Raw genomic sequence first — 20,468 nt, 5'->3', positions numbered from 1 at the left:
ATTCAAGCTGGGATTTCAAATGTATTTCATCAGTTAACAGAAGCACTGTTTTATCCCATAAGGCTAATGTTCCAGCTTTTTGTATGATATAACTTGTGAACTGATCACTATCTTGTTCAATGATTGGGCTAGTTAAAAGTTTACTACAATGCCCGGACAGTGTATTTGTATTTGGCATACTAATAATGCCACTGCTTCTCAGAAACTTATGTCCACTTGGGCTAATAGTATTTACTAATGACCACATAATCAGAGTCAGCATAATATCTAAACTGAGATAAACTTTAACATTTCAGGAAAGAAACCTGTTCCTTTAAAAAAAATGTATTAGTTTCCCTTTCTGGGACCTTCTCTACTAAATTCTGCAAATTATATTCAATAAACGACATAAAATTATCAACACGTACCTCATCTTTATTGTACACCAAAAAAATTTCCGTAACAGTATCACTCAGCTCTTGTGTGTTGCAGACTTTTTTGGGAAATTTCATCTTTCCAACACATTTCAATTCCACATCATTCATAAAAACAATGAGAAATAAGTCGCTGTTTATAACACAGTAGCAAACAACTCTTGGGTAAGCACTGTGGTTAATTAACAATAAACACACACTGTCTACTTTGTATACTGCCTATTTTGTTAACTACACTCCAGTGACTATGCTTATCGCAGACGCTTATTTTACTTTTTAGCTGCTCTAAATTACGGAAAGAAGTCGCTTCTATCAACTTCTCCTGCGTTTCTACACTTTCTCGAATGGCAATGTGAAGGCGCTGTCTTCTAGTCGCTCCCTGCGACTTTTGGGGGCCTCTCAGGCTGATGTTGGCATATTGGACAAATATGAAGGGCATCCTGGTAACTCTGAAGGTATAGCATCTGAAAAAGAAAAGCTTAATATAAAAAGACATGCAACTACACAATCAGCTTTCTCGCTACGACATTACAATTTACAAATGTAGCCTCCTCCCTAACATTTGGCTCTTTAACCTGCCTTTTCTTAAGCGTCGACGATCCAGTGGTGCCGTTAACAGCTTCCAGTTCTTGGGTCGTACATACTTGTACTGCTTAGTGTTTAATATATCTTCTTCGTTGAAATGCAACTCACAAACCTTAAAAGAAATGTACAGTTGATTGTTAAAGATGTTATGAAACTACCGTTAAGATGTACGAAATTGTGTATTGCTTCCATTCGTAAAACATTTTGGAATAAAAGGTATTATGTGTTACAGTTTATGTAATAGTACTGTAGTAGTTAACAAACACAACGATACTTACAACTGAATGTTTGCTAAGCACTCAATCTTGTTTGTGAACGGCCGAGATCTATTTCCGTCTTAGAGATTCATCAGACAGAAAATAAAACACAGAGACCTTAGGCCCATTGGTGTAATTGCCTCTGCAATACACCACCTCCGTGGCATTCTGATAGAGCTTTAATTTATTTGGCACAATCGAAAACGTTAACGCACACTTGAATCGAAGCACAACACACCATTTGGTACTAGGTATGGTTCAAGATCAGTACGCTTGACGTCACAGCCATCTGAGACGTGTGCTATTTGGCTTTGTTTCTAGGGAAGGCGTTGGCGAAACCCACTGCCGATTCCATTCTCGCGGGCTTTTACGCCTTCCAGAGATGTAATCGAAGATAACTCTTTGGATAGAACAGTTGCTCACCGAAGTTCTTTGGGTTGTATGAAAGTGCGCATGTAAATTCGACGGGCATTGGTGTTTTGCCGCTGCTAAAACAATTTTCATTCTGTTTTAAGGATGAAGCAGGAAGTGAGTTGAATTTCTGTTATGTATTTGTAAATATTTTTATTTCTTATTGTTATAATTACAAGCATTTGCGACGTATTCGAAAATTGGACATTACCAGAAAGCCATAATCACAAATATGAGCGCCGTTTAGCCAAAAAAGATCTGTCCACTACGGGTCAGCTGTCTCATCCTTCAAAGTGACCGTTCGTGGGCTGGTAGTTGATTTATCTTGATTCATTGTGAGTGCATATTTGATTTATAGTAATGATATTTAATTAGTGAACCCCAAATGTTTCGAAAGCAGGTTTTCTAAACTGATCTAACCGACGTTACCTATACACAAGAAACTCGTAACTTGGTATATAAAAATATGAATGTTTCTGTTAAAAAGCATGTAAGTGATTGGCAAAGTGAAACCAGCCGTGGATTTGCTTCCAAGCATAAAGTCTTTTTGGTTAGATGTACTTTTGATCCCTTGTGAAGAAATACTCTGAGGTATAGAACATGTCAGGAAACAACAGTACACAAATATTTATCAGAAATACGAATACACTAATTACCATCCACAGATCCAAAGCATTTTAAATCCCAGATGGGCTTCATAGGTGTGGGATAAGTCAAAAAAATCCTAGATAAAAAGAATGTCATTGAAAGGTAATAGGCCTACATAACTTTTCTCAGAACTTGTAACTGTTCAATAGACTGAGCTGTCCGTGCTAATTCTTAGGCAACTCTCTTAGACATCAAATAGGAAGAAAATCATTTTACAATACTTATTTGCAATGACTGCATTACTACATTGAATTTGCACAGAAGTTATGGAAAATGTGTGTACTTGTACAAAGGACACATTTCTCGACCAAAGTAAGAATAATAACTCTAATTATTTATGAAGATTATCGTACTGATTCCAAGAACTGAGCTGTTGGTTTGACAAAGAGAGATTTTTAATGCCAAAACTTCATTAACAAATGAATGTCAGAAAGCAGTAGTTAGTATCCCTAGTTCCCCTTTAGTAAAGGTCATACAGTCAGAAACTGTGTGAAGTAAAAAAACAAGTGTATTTGACATGTGTAAAGCAAAAGGTATTTCACATGTCTAAATCTTAACATAGAGAAGTAAATGATGATGTTTTAGAAAGCTTGAACACTTTTTAGTGTGGCAGCCAAATTAGTAATACTACGGTTTTGACCTATGACATAAGGCTGTTGTGGTGTGTGACGTTATGACGGCGCGGAATTTAGTTTGTCAGAGTGGCATGTTTGTAGGTGCCGTTTTGATGTGATCGGTGGTGCTCTCTGGTGGTGTGTTAGGTGATGTTTTTGGTTTAGTTTGCGAGTGTGGCCTCGTGTGTGAATTTTGGTAAATTGCTTTTTTTATGTCTTTGGTAGGTATGGATATGACTGACAGGGTCAACAGTTTTTGGTTGTCGGCTGTGATGGGGGACAGTGTGTTGTCTCTAATAAAATTTCTTCTACTATTCAGATTTTTGGATGAAGTCGTGAAGTGTTCAGTATGTCGTGAAGAAATGAGGCTTACTCAAAGTTCCGGCGTCTCGGACCAGAGACGGCTGTTTGTGGAGATGTAAGGATAACAGGTCAAGGGAAGTGTTCGATCCCAATGTGTGGTTGTGAATGTTGGTATCGGGAGATGTTTTTGAGTTGAGCTATATAGGTAAAGTGAAGTGTTCGATCCCAATATGGGATCGGGAGCTGCTGTTGAGCTATATAGGTCAAGGGAAGTGTCCGATTCCAGATGATATTGTCTTTAGTGGTATTTGGGGAGTTTTGTGATGTCGGTATTTTTCATCGTTTTGCGTGGTTTTGTATGGGGGTGAGTGTCTAAATTTGTTTAGGCCTATATTTAGTTTGTCCCCACCCAAAAAACCCCTATTTCCCTCGCTTGTCCCATTAGTATCATTAGGCTTTTTGTGGAACGTGTGTGGTTTATGGTCGTTTCCGCCATATTCGTGACGTCATGGGTCAAAGCAGACGGGCGGGATCGGACGCTTCCGTATTTCCGCAGATGTATGTCTGCAAAATCTTGGTTGTGGTGATATTAACCTTTAATGTGGTAAAAAGTCTTATATAACTGATATGGTACACTTCCGCTCATTTGTAGTTTTATGTGACCATGTTGCCTTTGAAACATTAAAATAAGATGTAATTTTATGTTTATATTAGCTTACTTTTGCCTCCAGTACTGTTCTACTACTGGCCCTTTTATCTGCCTTGAGCATATCATTCATTTAAATAATGCTGATTGATTTTAAATGGTCCTACAAATTACTGTTTATGAAGTTATGTAGGGTGTACTTGTAACATAGCACACATCATTATGCGTACAATCTAGTCATTGTATGGCCTCAACTTGTCACAGCTCACACAGTAAATACTTATAATAGCTTACACAATACATAATGCACAATGATTTGCAATACGTAATCCTTTTGTTATCAAGCACACTATCCAATTGCACCCATCTGCTTTGACCCATAACATGCTATGTGACATCACGAGTGTACATTGTGAAAGATGTAAGTGGCCAGTTAAGAAATGATACTTGTGGTTGTCTTTGCAACTCATGTAACTACACTCTTTACTCGAAATATGACATTGTGGGTCAAAGTAGACAGGTGGAATTGGACTTGCTATATTCTCCCACAGAAATAGGGAAGCATCCGATCCCACCCGTCTTCATTTGGCCCAGGACGTCACAAAATGGCGGAAACGACCATAAACCACGATTCCAATATGGGGCATATAAAGTCGTTATGTACACATTATGAGGATGAAAATACATCGAAAAACACACACACACACACTTTCCACAAAAAGCCTAATGACACTAACGGGACAAGTGTGGGAAATAGGGTGTTTTTGGATGCGGGCAAACTAAATATAAACAAATTTAGACACCCACCCCCACACAGAACCACACAAAACGACGAAAAAAAATGACATCATGACGTCAAACACGACAACACCCTTATGTCACTGGTCAAAGTCGACGCGTGGGATTGGACGCTTCTGTCAACCCTCTCCCACCAGTTTTTTCCTCCCAATACATAAAGATGCCAGTTTAAAATCTACATTTTTGTGACATATCATCTTTGATTGTACCTGAGGGTTTGTAATTCTAGTTTGCATTCTAGTGGTAGTTTCTCTGAAACAAGATACATAATATTTATTACTCATGACGAACTTTTGCTCACTGTCTGCTCATATACGCAACAAGATTATAGGATTTTTCTTGTATTAGCATTCTTAGGGTTACAAGGAAAGACATCTCAGGTTCGAGGTTTTGTAAGTATCTGGACAATGCTTTTGTTAACTTGATACCGGAGTATTGAGGCTCATTTTCAAAGATCTGCACTCTGTATGAAAGGCACTAAAATTATTTTCTGTTTCTTGTCTTATGGGACTGAAGAGTCTCATTGGTCTCCAGTTTTGCGGGATCCCTTAATGCAGTCACAGTGGTCCTGAATACATAGAGTGATATACAGGAGTTGGACAAAGTATGCAAATGCACTGAGCAGTGCACGCATGGACATAAATGCAGAGGTGCTAGTTGAGCCTGTAGGTTGCCCTGTCATATTTGACCATTAATGCCGCCTGTGCAATGTCCTCAATATGTTGCATGTGTCAGTTGAGGTCAGAATGGTGTTGTGTGTAGTTGCGAGTGTGTTATGTTGGACCTAAATGAATTCAAACGTGGGCAAATTGTCGCTGCTCGTATGCCTGTTGCCTCTGTAACCAAGGGGTCGACTGAAGCGTCCAATCCCACCCGTCGGCTTTGACCCATGACATAAGGCTGTTGTGGTGTGTGACGTCATGACGGCGCGGAATTTAGTTTGTGAGAGTGGCATGTTTGTAGGTGTCGTTTTGATGTGATCGGTGGTGCTCTCTGGTGGTGTGTTAGGTGATGTTTTTGGTTTAGTTTACGAGTGTGGCGTCGTGTGTGAATTTTGGTAAATTGCTTTTTTTTATGTCTTTGGTAGGTATGGATATGACTGACAGGGTCAACAATTTTCGGTTGTCGGATATGATGGTGGACAATGCGTTGTCTCTAATAAAATTTCTTCTACTATTCAGATTTTCAGGTGAAGTCGTGAAGTGTTCAGTATGTCGTGAAGAAATGAGGCTTACTTAAAGTTCCGGCATCTCGGACCAGGGACGGCTGTATGTGGAGATGTCGTAAGGATAACAGGTCAAGGGAAGTGTTCGATCCCAATGTGTGGCTGTGAATGTTGGTATTGGGAGATGTTTTTGAGCTATATAGGTCAAGGGAAGTGTTAGGTCCCAATTTATGGGATCGGGAGCTGCTGTTGAGCTATATAGTCAAGGAAAGTGTCAGATTCCAGATGATATTGTCTTTAGTGGTATTTGGGGAGTTTTGTGATGTTGGTTTTTTTCGTCGTTTTGCGTGGTTTTGTATGGGGGTGGGTGCCTAAATTTGTTTATATTTAGTTTGTCCCCACCCAAAAACCCCTATTTCCCGCACTTGTCCCGTTAGTGTCATTAGGCTTTTTGTGGAATGTGTGTGTGTTTGTTTTTCGATGTATTTTCGTCCTCATAATGTGTACGTAACGACTTTATAGGCGCCATATTGGAACGCGGTTTATGGTGGTTTCCGCCATATTTGTGACATTATGGGTCAAAGCAGATGGGCGGGATCTGACACTTCCGTATTTCCATAACCAAGATAGCAGAAGTGCTTGCTGTTTCAAGAGGCACTGCATCGAAGATTTCTAGTGCATGCAGTGAAAACAGAAAAAAAAATCATCCACTGAGTCACGACCTGGGAAAGTGTGTATCGAGCGATCGTGACAGGCGGCCGTCGAACAGGATTGTGATGAAAAGTAAAGAGGATGACAGCTGCAAAATCTGCAAAAGTCACTGCAGAACTGGTGTCACACTCGTGAATACTGTTAGCTCCGTGAGGTGGCAATTGCAGGGTGGGCTTGAGTTCGAAAACCATTTGTCAGCGATGCAGGATGTCTGTAGCAGGAAAATGTGGTGCTGAAGGCATAAAACCGGAACTGTGGAGAAAGTCATTTGGTCACATGTGTCTTGTTTCATACAATTTCCAACTTCTGGTCAGTGTGGGCTCCCAAGAATGAAACATGGTGGGGGTTCGGTGATAAATTGGGCAGCCCCGTTATAGTAGTCCATGGGCCTTGTGATTACAGTGTAAGGTCATATTTCTGCCAGGTGTTATTTGACCATTCTGGCTGATCAGGTCCATCCCATGGTACTGTATTTGTTCACCATTGGTGTTCCTGTATTTCACAATAACAAGGCTCCTGTTTCATGGAGCTCACATCATCCAGGAATTGGATGAATTATTGCATCTTCCTTGGTTGCCACAGTCACCGGATCTCAGTGTTATGGAGCCTTTGTGGTCTACTTTGGAAAGAAGGTTGCGTGATCACAGTCCACTTCCATCATTGCCATTCAAAGATGACTTGAAACTGATTTGAGTGTCTGCAGTTTTCCTGCACTGTATTAAGCATGATACAGTGATGGGTTGCTGGGGTATCCATATTTTTCTCCAGTCCCTGTAATCTGAGTGCCTCCTTTTCTGTAGTATGAATAATCTTTTATTCTTGTGATGATAGAGTTCCCCACTGCCCCCACCACCACCACACTATGATTCCATGTTTCATATATGGCTCAAAAAGTACATGACAGACTGTGCGGAAGAGGTCTTGATAGGTATATTATTCCAGTTACACCATTGCAAATATCACTGAGCTTCGATTGTTGGAAACAGTATTTATCTGCTAAACATTCCCCCCCCCCCCCCCCCCCCCCAGATGGAAATACAGAAGCGTCCGATTCCACCCATCTGCTTTGACCCATGACGTCACACATATGGTGGAAACGACCATACACTAAGACCCCAATATGGCGCCTATGATGTCATTATGTAAACATGACCACAAACACAAAAGTACATTGAAAAACCAACACACACACGTTCCACAAAAAACCTAACGAAAGTAACAGGACAAGTGTTGGAAATTGGGGGTTTTTTGGTGGAGACAAAGTGAATATAAACTAATTTAGACACACAACACAATACCAAACCACACAAAACGAAAAAAAAAAAAACTGACAACACAAAACGCCCCTAATTCCACTAAACACATCCGCTGGAATCGGACACTTCCCTTAACTTATATAGCTCAAGAGCAGCTCCCGATCCCACAAATAACACTTCCCTTGACCTATATAGCTCAACAGCAACTCCCGATACCGGAACTCCCACAGCCACACATTGGAATCGAACACTTCCCTTGACCTATGTAAGTCAACAGAAACTACCGAAACCAAATCTTAAAACCCAAAACTACAACCACATCCACAGTCATCACTACCTCAAAAAACACAACAAACCAACAAAATTGGAATCTAACACTTCCCTTGACCTGTTATCTTTACGACATCTCCACGTATAGCTGTCCCTCGTCCGAGACACCAGAACTTTAGTAACCCTCATTTCTTTACGACACGCTGAACACTTCACAACTTCATCCAAAAACGAATAGTAGAAGAAATTTTATTAGAGACAACGCACTATCCCCCATCATCGCAAACAATCAAAAACTGTTGACCTTGTCAGTGATATCCATGCCCACCGAAGACATAAAAAAAGCAATTTACCAAAATTCACACACAGTGAACAGAAAACTACAATAACGTCGGCATAACAAAACCAAAATCATTAACTCACTGAACAAAATTCTGCTGAAAGTGCAGTCACTACCAATACCACACACGTGCAATGCTACTATGCAAATGAACCCCGTACGCCACGTAACATGCTTCCCATAAACACACCACCAGAGAGAACCACTGACTGCAACAATATGCCACACACGAAAACTAAACCAAAAACATCACCTAACGCACCACACATAAACACCACCAGAGAGCACCACCGATCACACCGAAACACCTACAAACACGCCACTCTCACAAACTAAATTCCGCGCTGTTGTGACGTCACACACCACAACAGCCTTACGTCACGAGATTAAAGCCGGCAGGTGGGATCGGACTCTTCGGTCGACCCTTTCAGATTAATGATTAGCTCACTCTCCATGAGCCATTTTGCTGTATTATCATTAGGCCATATTGACTTTGAATTACTGTATTCATAATCTGAGCTCTTTTTGTATCACTTGACATGTTTGAAATTAGTCTAATCTTCTCTTTCGACTTTGTCAGTTACCTACTTTGTGAAGACATGAACATTAAAAGGTATAGAAGTTTCCTATATAACCCTTTTCTGTCTGTCTTTGTAAATATGTTGCTCATATATAGGCATTTCCTTCAAGAAATTTTAACAGTATTGCTGCTGCTTTGGACATCCATTCTGTACATTTGGAGACCTGACATGATGTGCTCTTTATTAACTTTAATTCAGACTTGATGGAACATCACTAAGACATTCTACAACATATTTAAAATTGCAATGTTCATGTCGGCTGCCAACAGAATGTAATGGAATGTAAAGAGTGCTTCAGTGTCGATGGAACTATGGTATCTGCTTGAAGCATCAGAACTTAATGTCTCATCTTTGTGCTTACTGATGTAACAAACTTGCTTCCTCCACATGCTCTCCATTTCATTCCTAGCAAAATCTATGCAAGGACATGTGGGAAGTAGTGAAGAGTACAATTCAAACCTTCAGTTTTGAATAGTGACACTATCAGACAGCATGCGGACTGTGATGCCAGTCATCCACACATATTCTGTTGTTTGACAATTAGGAATAGCATCATACCGAGTGAGGTGACACAGTGGTTAGCACACTGGACTCGCACTTGGGAGGACGACGGGTCAAACCTGCACCCGGCATATATTTATAGTATATAGCCATTGGTGATGAATGTGTGGTGTACTGCCACAGGTTGGTTAATAGCCTGGGATTGATGTGGTCAGGCCTTACATGGTAGTGAATTGGATGTATTGTGTTTTATATAACTTGAGTGATAGTTCAGTGAGGTGTACTGCAGTTCTTCTGTTGTGTGCTGCTATTGGCAATTCATTATTGTTATGTGTAGCCAACCAGGTGATAGTACACAGTAGCCAATGATAATTGCTAAATCTCACGGTTTTTGTCAGCAGAAGATACATAAATGTTACATTTGCTTTGCATTGTGAATACAGGATTATAATAACAAAATCAAATAGGGGTAATGCATGAGTAGGTTTAATAATGAATAAAAAAAATAGGAGTGTGGGTAAACTGCTACAAACAGCATAGTGAACGCATTGTTGTGGGCAAGATAGACACGAAGCCCACGCCTACTACAGTAGTACAAGTTTATATGCCAACTAGCTCTGTAGATGATGAAATTGATTAAATGTATGATGAGATAAAATAAATTATTCAGATACGAAAGAGATGAAAATTTAATAGTTGTGGGTGACTGGAATTCGATAGTAGGAAAAGGAAGAGAAGGAAACGTAGTAGGTGAATATGGATTGGGGGTAAGAAATGAAAGAGGAAGACGCCTGGTAGAATTTTACACAGAGCATAACTTAATCATAGCTAAAACTTGGTTCAAGAATCATGAAAGAAAGTTGTATACATGGAAGAGGCCTGGAAATACTGGAAGATTTCAGATAGGTTAGATAATGGTAAGACAGAGATTTAGGGACCAGGTTTTAAATTGTAAGACATTTCCAGGGGCGGATGTGGACTCTGACCACAACCTATTGGTTATAAACTGTCGATTAGAACTGAAGAAACTGCAAAAAGGTGGGAATTTAAGGAGGTGGGACTTGGATAAACTTAAAGAACCGGAGGTTGTAGAGTGTTTCAGGAAGAGCATTAGGGAACGATTGACAGGAATGGGTGAAAGAAATATAGTAGAAGAAGAATGGGTAGCTTTGAGGGATGAAATAGTGAAAGCAGCAGAGGATCAAGTAGGTAAAAAGACGAGGGTAAAAGAAGAAATATTGAATTTAATTGATGAAAGGAGAAAATATAAAAATGCAGTAAATGAAGCAGGCAAAAAGGAATACAAACGTCTCAAAAATGAGATCGACAGGAAGTGCAAAATGGCTAAGCAGGGATGGCTAGAGGACAAATGTAAGGATGTAGAGGCATATCTCACTAGGGGTAAGATAGATACTGCCTACAGGAAAATTACAGAGGCCTTTGGAGAAAAGAGAACCATTTGTATGAATATTAAGAGCTCAGATGGAAACCCAGTTCTAAGCAATGAAGGGAAAGCAGAAAGGTGGAAGGAGTATATAGAGGGTCTATACAAGGGCAATGTACTTTAGAACAATATTATGGAAATGGAAGAGGATGAAGATGAAATAGGAGATATGATACTGCGTGAAGAGTTCGACACAGCATTGAAAGACCAGTGCGTGAAGAGTCTGACAGAGCACCGAAAGTCCTAAGTTGAAACAAGGCCCCGGGAGTAGACAACATTCCATTAGAACTACTGACAGCCTTAAGAGAGCCAGCCCTGACAAAACTCTACCATCTCAATGAGACAGGCAAAATACGCTCAGACATCAAGAAGAATATAATAATTCCAGTCCCAAAGAAAGCAGGTGCTGACACATGTGAAAATTACCGAACTATCAGTTTAATAAGTCACGGCTGCAAAATACTAGCACAAATTCCTTACAGACGAATGGAAAAACGGGTAGAAGCCGACCTCGGCGAAGATCAGTTTGGATTCCGCAGAAATGTTGGAACATGTGAGGCAATACTGCCCCTACGACTTATCTTAGAAGATAGATTAAGGAAAGGTAAACCTACATTTCTAACATTTGTAGACTCAGAGAAAGCTTTGGACAATGCTAACAGGAATAGTCTTTTTCAAATTCTGAAGGTGGCAGGGGTAAAATACAGGGAGCGAAAGGCTATGTACAATTTATACAGAAACCAGATGGCGGTTAAAATAGTCAAGGGGCATGAAAGGGAAGCAGTGGTTGGGAAGGGAGTGAGACAGGGTTGTAGCCTCTCCCCAATGATGTTCAATCTGTATATTGAGCAAGCAGTAAAGGAAACAAAAGAAAAGTTCGGAGTAGGTATTAAAATCCACGGAGAAGAAATAAAAACTTTGAGGTTTGCCGATGACATTGTAATTCTGTCAGAGACAGCAAAGGACCTGGAAGAGCAGTTGAATGGAATGGACAGTTTCTTGAAAGGAGGATGTAAGATGAACATCAACAAAAGCAAAATGAGGTATACACTCGCGCACACACACACATATCCATCCGCACATACACAGACACGCTTGTGTCTGTGTATGTGCGGATGGGTATGTGTGTGTGTGTGTGTGTGTGCGCGCGTGCGAGTGTATACCTGTCCTTTTTTCCCCCTAAGGTAAGTCTTTCCGCTTCCGGGATTGGAATGACTCCTTACCCTCTCCCTTAAAACCCACATCCTTTCGTCTTTCCCTCTCCTTCCCTCTTTCCTGATGAAGCAACCATTTGTTGCGAAAGCGTGAATTTTGTGTGTATGTTTGTGTTTGTTTGTGTGTCAATCGACCTGCCAACGCTTTGGTTTGGTAAGTCTCATCATCTTTGTTTTTAGATATATTTTTCCCATGTGGAATGTTTCCCTCTGTTATATTCAGAGTAGTCAAATTGTTATACAACATGAATGACAAGTGTTTCATGTGGAATACAAATACTGTAGGTTTCTCAGCTGTTAAAATCGGTGCCTGATTTCAGCTATGGATGACTAAGAACAGAGACCGAGAGTTCCACTTCATACAGCTTGTAGTGACAAGAACACGACCTTAGTGTACCTGTCATATTAGTTTGTTATCTCATAACTCAGTGTGGCAGAGGCAGATGCATGTATGGTCTCCGTGCATTATCTTGCCTGCCTTTGTTCCACTTCAAGGAAGAACAATTCAGCAGTATGCATTGTCCAATAAACTGTCAGTTCTGCAGCCATCAGTGTAGCAGTTATGGACTATTACATTTCATAACCTCGAGGAATCGGTTGATGCAAAAGTCTGATTAAGTAACTGCTGTTGTGAATTCAGATGGCTTTGTACAGTGCTGTTCTATTCGGCCACCCATATTGCTATAACAGGGAAAGTTGTAAAAAAGGAAGGATTATGCACATATTGTCTGATATTGACATATCAGATGTCTGATATTGACAGATCAGACAGTGAAATAAACTAAGTATGGAATATTGTTAAAATGGAGACAGGGAAGCAAGCCATAGATGATATTTTCTGCTATAGGATGGGACCATTGTAAAAGACAGTTCATGTGTAGCATATATTTTTAATATATCTAAAAAGAAAGATGATGAGACTTACCAAACAAAAGTGCTGGCAGGTCGATAGACACACAAAATTCAAGCTTTCGCAACAAACGGTTGCTTCGTCAGGAAAGAGGGAAGGAGAGGGAAAGACGAAAGGATGTGGGTTTTAAGGGAGAGGGTAAGGAGTCATTCCAATCCCGGGAACGGAAAGACTTACCTTAGGGGGAAAAAAGGACAGGTATACACTCGCACACACACACACGCACACACACACACACACACACACACACACACACACACACACACACACGTCTGCTTGTGTCTGTGTATATGCGGATGGATATGTGTGTGTGTGTGCGCGAGTGTATACCTGTCCTTTTTTCCCTCTAAGGTAAGTCTTTCCGTTCCCGGGATTGGAATGACTCCTTACCCTCTCCCTTAAAACCGACATCCTTTCGTCTTTCCCTCTCCTTTCCTCTTTCCTGACGAAGCAACCATTTGGTGCGAAAGCTTGAATTTTGTGTGTTTGTTTGTGTGTCTATCGACCTGCCACCGCTTTTGTTTGGTAAGTCTCATCTTTCTTTTTAGATATATTTTTCCCACGTGGAATGTTTCCCTCTATTATATTCATTTATTTTTAATAATTACTTTTTACAGAGATCAGAAAACTGGTGCAAATAGTTCAGAAGAGAAAGCAAAACAGTACGCCAAAGTCACTACAGAGGATGTTAAAGAAATAAAAATTAATCTTGCATCCCCATCTGAAATTAGAAAAATCATTGTGATTACAAAGAGTGAAAGTTCAAATGGGTGCATAGTAACTGAAAAGCTGTAGGTTTCTAAAATGTAACATCCTACTTCAGTTAGGTAATGCATGATGTAATGCTTCGTTAGACTGTTTCTTTAGACAGGTTGAAATATGCCATTGTTAGGTCGAATCAGATATTCATACAGTAATTTACTGAGTACATAACAACATCTTTAAATGATAAAATATCACCAGATGGGATCTTCTGACTTTCTAAGGCATTTGACTTTGTGAATAAAAATATTCTGTTATAGAAACTTTTATAAAGTGTTTAGTTCCAGATATGTCTGGTGTAATTATTATTCAAGAAATTGAATTCAGAATATTAACTAAGGCTTTTTGAGTATTAAAAAGAAAGCCACCATGTCATCTGCATGGGAGAAAGTATGATGGGAGTTCCAAAGGATTTGATCGTTGTCCCAATAGTGCAGGGCTTCACAGCAAACATGCTCTGTGAGCAGGCAGTGAACTCGTACCTGCAAGCAGCGAGTACCGTACTTCCTCCACCATCATGGGGAATAGGACGAGGAAACCGTGTAAGCAAGGAATTCAATCCTGAGGGAAATTTTTGAATAAATCTAGACTACCTCTATATTTCCTGTTGCATTACAGATCAGTCACTTTCAGAATGCAGAGTAGTACTATTTTGTTACTGTAAGCTGTTTGATTCTCCCATTCTGTTGCACTACAAATCCTGGTTTTTGCCCTTAATATGGCTGATGGTCCATCTGTAGACACACAAACTAATAAATTCTATGACAAACCCACATTTTCTATACTTTCTTCGACACTGATACAAATGACACATCCAGCTGTGTGCTTGTGTTATCTACACTTGCATAGAGTGCTAAAGAGTAACAGCGAACTTTTTACAAAGATTTTTGCAAACTGGTTCTGAACATCATCTGCCATAACCTTTGTGGACCCGTGAGTGTCACAATCATTCTACCTGAAGTGGACCTAAATCTTCAGGTGGAACTACCATGTATTCTTTTATTAAATTACAATACGTGATAGGGCACAAGGACTTTGCTAAAAGTAGTGCAGTTTTGTAGCTCATCCAAACAGCACACTCACATGATATTTTTTCTTTTTATTCTTCCTCTTCAGTAAGCTTCTTCTTAAGTCTCAACAACTCGTGTACATACTCAAGTTGTGTGCATTTTTGCGTTTTGGTGTTATTTGATGTAATAAAAAAAAAAAAAAACAGTGGCTTTATAAATTGAACTTCCTGGAAGTATTGAGCATCTTACGACACAGTAAACAGTGTGCAGATCCACCTTTTTGTGTAGAATAATGAGATTCCTTGTACTGTGGATTGAAGTGCAAAGACATTCTTGGTGATATGCAATGCCGACTCACATAGCTGATATTAAGTGGCACCACAGTTAAAACTGCCCTTCACTTATGTCAATTTGCACTTCGTCCCTATTGTTGTGGTATGATGCACACACATTTCCCTCACTCCCCACTTTGTTGCAACTGGTGCATTTGTGAGCAAGAGAATGAGCAGATGCAGATGCACACACTCAAAATCAGCGAGTTGTTAAGCCGTGCACTAGTGTTCATGCCTTGTGTAAATGATCTGCCATGAGCCAAAATTAGTCCTGTTTGCAGATGGTACAAGTACTGTTGTGAAGTGGAGCAAAGAAGTTTCAACAGAGAAAATAGTAAGTCATGGTTTTTTTTAGTGACTGATTTTGCACAAACGGGCTAGTTTTATACTAAAAAATAAAAATAAAAAGAACACACATACACACACAGAGGGGGAGGGGGGGGGAGAGAGAGAGAGAGAGAGAGAGAGAGAGAGAGAGAGAGAGAGAGAGAGAGTCATCCAGTTGTGGACTGTTATAAATATCCCACTTCCTAGTAACATAGTGGACCAACAAGAAATAACAAACAGAATAGAAAGTTCTGTTATTTCTAGAAGATTTAGGTTTGACTAGTTTTAGTGTTTGAATAATTGCCAAGTTGGGGGATGTAGATGTCAGTGAGCTAACATATTTTCATTCTCTGATGATGTCTTATGGGACAATATTCTAGGATAACTCCTCACTTAGGCAAAAAGTGGACTATAAACTGCGTAAATCAAGTAATCAGAATTGTGTGTGGGGTTCTGTACATGTTGCAGGCACCTCTTTAAGCAACTGGAATATCAACTGCATCCTCACAGTACTTTTATTCACCTACGAAATATGGTTTCAACATTCCATCTGATTTTGAGAGCAGCCAGATATATTTACAAGTGCAACACTGTAGGGGGAAAAGATCTGCATTACCCTTTAATGAATCGTAACTTTTGAGCAGAAAATAGTAAAATATCCATATAAAACTCTTTGTTTGTCCTTTGTTATAAAATGTCTGACAGATAGCAGAAGTGTTTTCAAATGTAGATTAAAGATGTCTCTCCATAACACAACTTCTTCTAAGCTGTAAATGAATTTTTAATAGAAATAGTCATTTTTGTGAAAAAAAAATTGTGCAGCAGCTTGTAGACATATAAATACCGTATTTACTCGAATCTAAGCCGCATTTTTTTCCGGTTTTTGTAATCCAAAAAACCGCCTGCGGCTTATAATCGAGTGCAAAGTAAGCGGGAGTTGTGAAAAATGTTGGTAGGTGCCGCCACAACTAATTTCTGCCGTTGAATATATGTAGCGCTACACAGGCATGCTTTTCAGGCACAGAGATAAATACTGGCACCAAAACCTCTGCTTCAGTAAATAAATAAAAAAAAAAAAAGGTGGAAGGCGAGCTTTTTTTCTCCACCCCGAATTTCGACCACTGCATTTTCATACATTATCCAATGAAGTAAATACAAATTCCGTATTATTCATCTTCGAATGTAGCAGCCTTTCAATGTACTATAAAAATCCAACTGGCAAGACTGTTTGGGATGTTTGTCAATATGGCCAATTCTACGTTCTGAATTTTTTTCTACCTGTGACAAGAGATTGTTGCTATTAGGAACTTTTATGAATTGTGAATCACATGCGGTATTCTCTTCACCATAAGAATAATACGAATATAAACATTTTGCCATGTATTCTTTCGTGTTTACCGCTATCTCATTTAAATCCTGTCTGCCTAATAAACTACGAAACTAGAGTAAGACAACAGCAAACGCGGAAGAATATACATATAATGTCATGTTTATATTCATATTATTCTTATGTCGAACAGTAATACAGTCAGAAATGGAACACGGCAACTGACTACATTTTTAAGTCTAAGATGACTAATTTCTGTGCAGAATGTAATGTACTAATCAGGCGTCTGCAAAGATTTTCAAATGGAGAAAAATTTTTGCTGAACTTTTGTTCAGAACATCTTCTATCATACGCAGTGTATTATTTGGTTCTTGTTGATCATTATCAAAGAAAGCAGTAGTGTAAGTAACAACAAATAGCAGTCTATTGCCTTTGTTTCACTAATGAAACGGTTTCTCTCTCTTTTTTTAATTGTAGGTGGCGGTAGGCCGCACAAAAGCAAGCCATGCCGTGAGCGGTGACAGGCCGTAAACACTCATTATCAGAATGCGACAAACAATGCATGACACAGTACAACAATGCATTTTCAGCTCAGAGTGATGTAAACACCTATAACAAAGAGAATGGCACTTACCAGATCAAAGAAAAATAAGCAATCAATTCAAGCCAGACGAAGCACGTGAAAAAGGGTACCCTTATAAATATGGGCCTGATGCATAGCAATGGCTACCTGGTAAACTGTAACTACTAAGCTTACGACTCGAACCAAACTAATGTAGCTGTATCGTCATACATTTGACCTAAATTGTGTCTCATATTACAATGGAACAACTTTGTTTCGGTTTGGAGGTGCGGCCTAAAACTTAAAAACTTTTCTCTCTCCTTGAATTTAGAGTCTCAAATTTCAGGTGCGGCTTAGATACGGGGAAATTTTTTTCTTTGATTTCGAGTCTCATTTTTCAGGTGCGGCTTAGATTCGAGTAAATACGGTATTATTTTCATCTAATTTTATATAATTCTTTGTGTATTTGTGTTTCATTTTTGTTCTGTCAAAAGTTTTACAACATTCACCATCGCTTGTCATGAATATGATCTGTTGAAAAAAAAAAAAACTAACTAACATACTACGTTTAGACATATTTTGAAAGATACGTGTCTCTTCATAGAGTTACAAATGCTTCTCATTTTGGATCAGATAATCAGCAGTGCAGGAACTTTTTGTAATACTTATCACAGAAAGCTTTGCTAATAGGCTTCACTGCTATCTGTTTAAACAAGAAATGAAATATATATATGGTTATAATAGAAGGAAACATTCCACGAAGGAAAAATATATCTAAAAACAAAGATGATGTGACTTACCAAATGAAAGTGCTGGCAGGTCGACAGACACACAAACGAACACAAACATACACACAAAATTCAAGCTTTCGCAACAAACTGTTGCCTCATCAGGAAAGAGGGAAGGAGAGGGAAAGACGAAAGGATGTGGGTTTTAAGGGAGAGGGTAAGGAGTCATTCCAGTCCCGGGAGCGGAAAGACTTACCTTAGGGGGAAAAAAGGACGGGTATACACTCGCACACACACACATATCCATCCACACATATACAGACACAAGCAGACATAAAGAGTTTGGGCAGAGTCATATCTCTGCCCAAACTCTTTGTCTTTAAATATGTCTGCTTGTGTCTGTATATGTGTGGATGGATATGTGTGTGTGTGCGAGTGTATACCCGTCCTTATGGCAGTGGTTTACATATCAAGAATTCTACTTGTGTCTTCGGCAAATGATTGATGATCCAGATATGTATTACCAGTGCATGGTTGAGTAATGTTTGTAAAAATGGGTGCAGTTTGAAGTACTCTTTCATAATTAGAGTTAATACACCATCCAGCACGTTAATGTGAGCACAGTGAAGAGTATATGTCAGGGGGCGTGGGAAACAGTGCAGTCATTGTTATTCAGAGATGAAGCAATTTATCTTACATCCAAAAGGTTATGATCATTGGCTTTCCAACCAAGGACAGAAGCATTTCTGAAACAGCTAAGGCTGTAAACTGTTCACATGTTTCAGTGATATAATGTGCATGTGCCATTTAGGCACTACCCGAAACTGGTATTGAGGCAACTGTGGTGCACCACAGGCCACAGATGAAAGGGGTGAACGACAGCTGTGGAGATGTGAACGGGCAAATAGACGTGTAACTGTTGAGTGACTGACTGCCCAGATGAACCGAGGGACTGCACGTATCTCTCCTCAACGATCATTCGGCAAACAATGCGGCAGGTGGGCCTCTGCAGTATTCGTCTGGTTTATGTGCCTGTACTGACAGCTGTTCATTGGTGACGAAGGCTGGAAATTTTCATTGGGTAATAACAGATTGTCGTTTCAGACGCGTAATCTTTTACGTTCTATTAAAGAGGTGGCTGTTGGTACGTATAGCCCTGCAAGAATCGTCGGAAGGGTCCCCTCTGGAGGAGGGAGCATTATGGTCTGTGGAATGCTTTTGTGGCTTTCCCCGGGTGATCTCGTCATTCTGGAATGGATCGGCACTAGTCTGTATAGATGTTTGTGGAACATATCTACCACTAAATGCAGTCCCTTTCCCTCAGCACGATGGCGACTACCTGCAGGACGATGCAAACCATCACGCAGCTTTTAACATTTTAATGTTCGTATAATAAGTTGCAGTCTCTTTAATCTAAGAATAGATGATCAATGCAGCTAGCCGCTATCTCTGTGTAATGTCTTGTCTGTATAGACGTGTATCTGTTGTCTTTAAGATCCCTTCACCTTCACACATAAGTGTATATAGTAAAGTAATGCCCTCCCAGTTCTTGGCTGATCCATGATAAGACAGGCGAAAAATTAGACTAATGGAGGATTATTACTATTATTTTCATTCACTCTCTCTCTCTTTCTCTCCGTTATCTATGTATAGTTTTTAATATAAGATTTCATTACGTGATATAGTGATGAAAAGAATCAGCCAAATAGAATCTTTGGTGGAGTCCTTCGTCTTGGTAATCAGCGGCTGGCTTGCTGTAAGTGATCTTTACATTTATTATTTCTGTTAAACACTGCAGTCAGTCGGGAGAATCAATCGTTTGGACAATTTGTTCCTTTTACGAAAGATTGCAAATTCCAGATGTGTACGAAGCCTTTCTGGACGATTTAACACAGACTCAGTGATTGCAGGCTCTCTTCGACACAGCTGAAACTTCCCCACTAATTACAGGGCCAACGTGATCAACAAATGATACAGAAAAAACTCATTCGTTCATTCACTCCACAACAAAAAAGTCACAAACCTTATTTATAGAGGAAATCGTGTATCAAATCCATCTCCATTACATGTCCAGATCTCCGGTGATTCCACGCCTTAATTATTTTTCTTTTACAATCTCTTTCTCTTCAAAACAAACCGCTAGCGGCACAAATGTTAATTGGCTCGCTTTAGCGAGAAGAAAAGCAGAATATGTATCTCTCGGAAACACTTCAATCCCTCAACAGATACTCCAGAAGCTGTCCTAGTTACCCCTCTAACAACCATGGAGAATGCATATATGCATCCCTGTTATTTCAAAGAATAAATGCACTAGAAAATAGTGTGGCGTTGATGAGATGTCGCCGCATATATT

The 20,468-nt window shown here is 39.6% G+C and overlaps 1 protein-coding gene across 1 annotated transcript in view; it reads left to right on the top strand.

The window, feature by feature from the left end:
* The first annotated feature begins 1,673 nt into the window (after nucleotides 1-1,673).
* LOC126108895 (uncharacterized) overlaps nucleotides 1,674-20,468 on the top strand; it is a 58,972-nt gene continuing 40,177 nt past the window's right edge. Inside the window, exon 1 of the mRNA XM_049914263.1 lies at nucleotides 1,674-1,783. Coding sequence (XP_049770220.1) covers nucleotides 1,772-1,783 — 12 coding nt within the window. The 5' untranslated portion in view covers nucleotides 1,674-1,771. The remainder of the gene's footprint in view (nucleotides 1,784-20,468) is intronic.

The sequence above is a fragment of the Schistocerca cancellata genome, chromosome 11 (assembly GCF_023864275.1).
Source record: "Schistocerca cancellata isolate TAMUIC-IGC-003103 chromosome 11, iqSchCanc2.1, whole genome shotgun sequence".
NCBI lineage: Eukaryota > Metazoa > Arthropoda > Insecta > Orthoptera > Acrididae > Schistocerca > Schistocerca cancellata.
The sequence above is the reverse complement of the archived record's forward strand: the minus strand, read 5'-3'. Positions and strand labels throughout refer to the sequence as shown.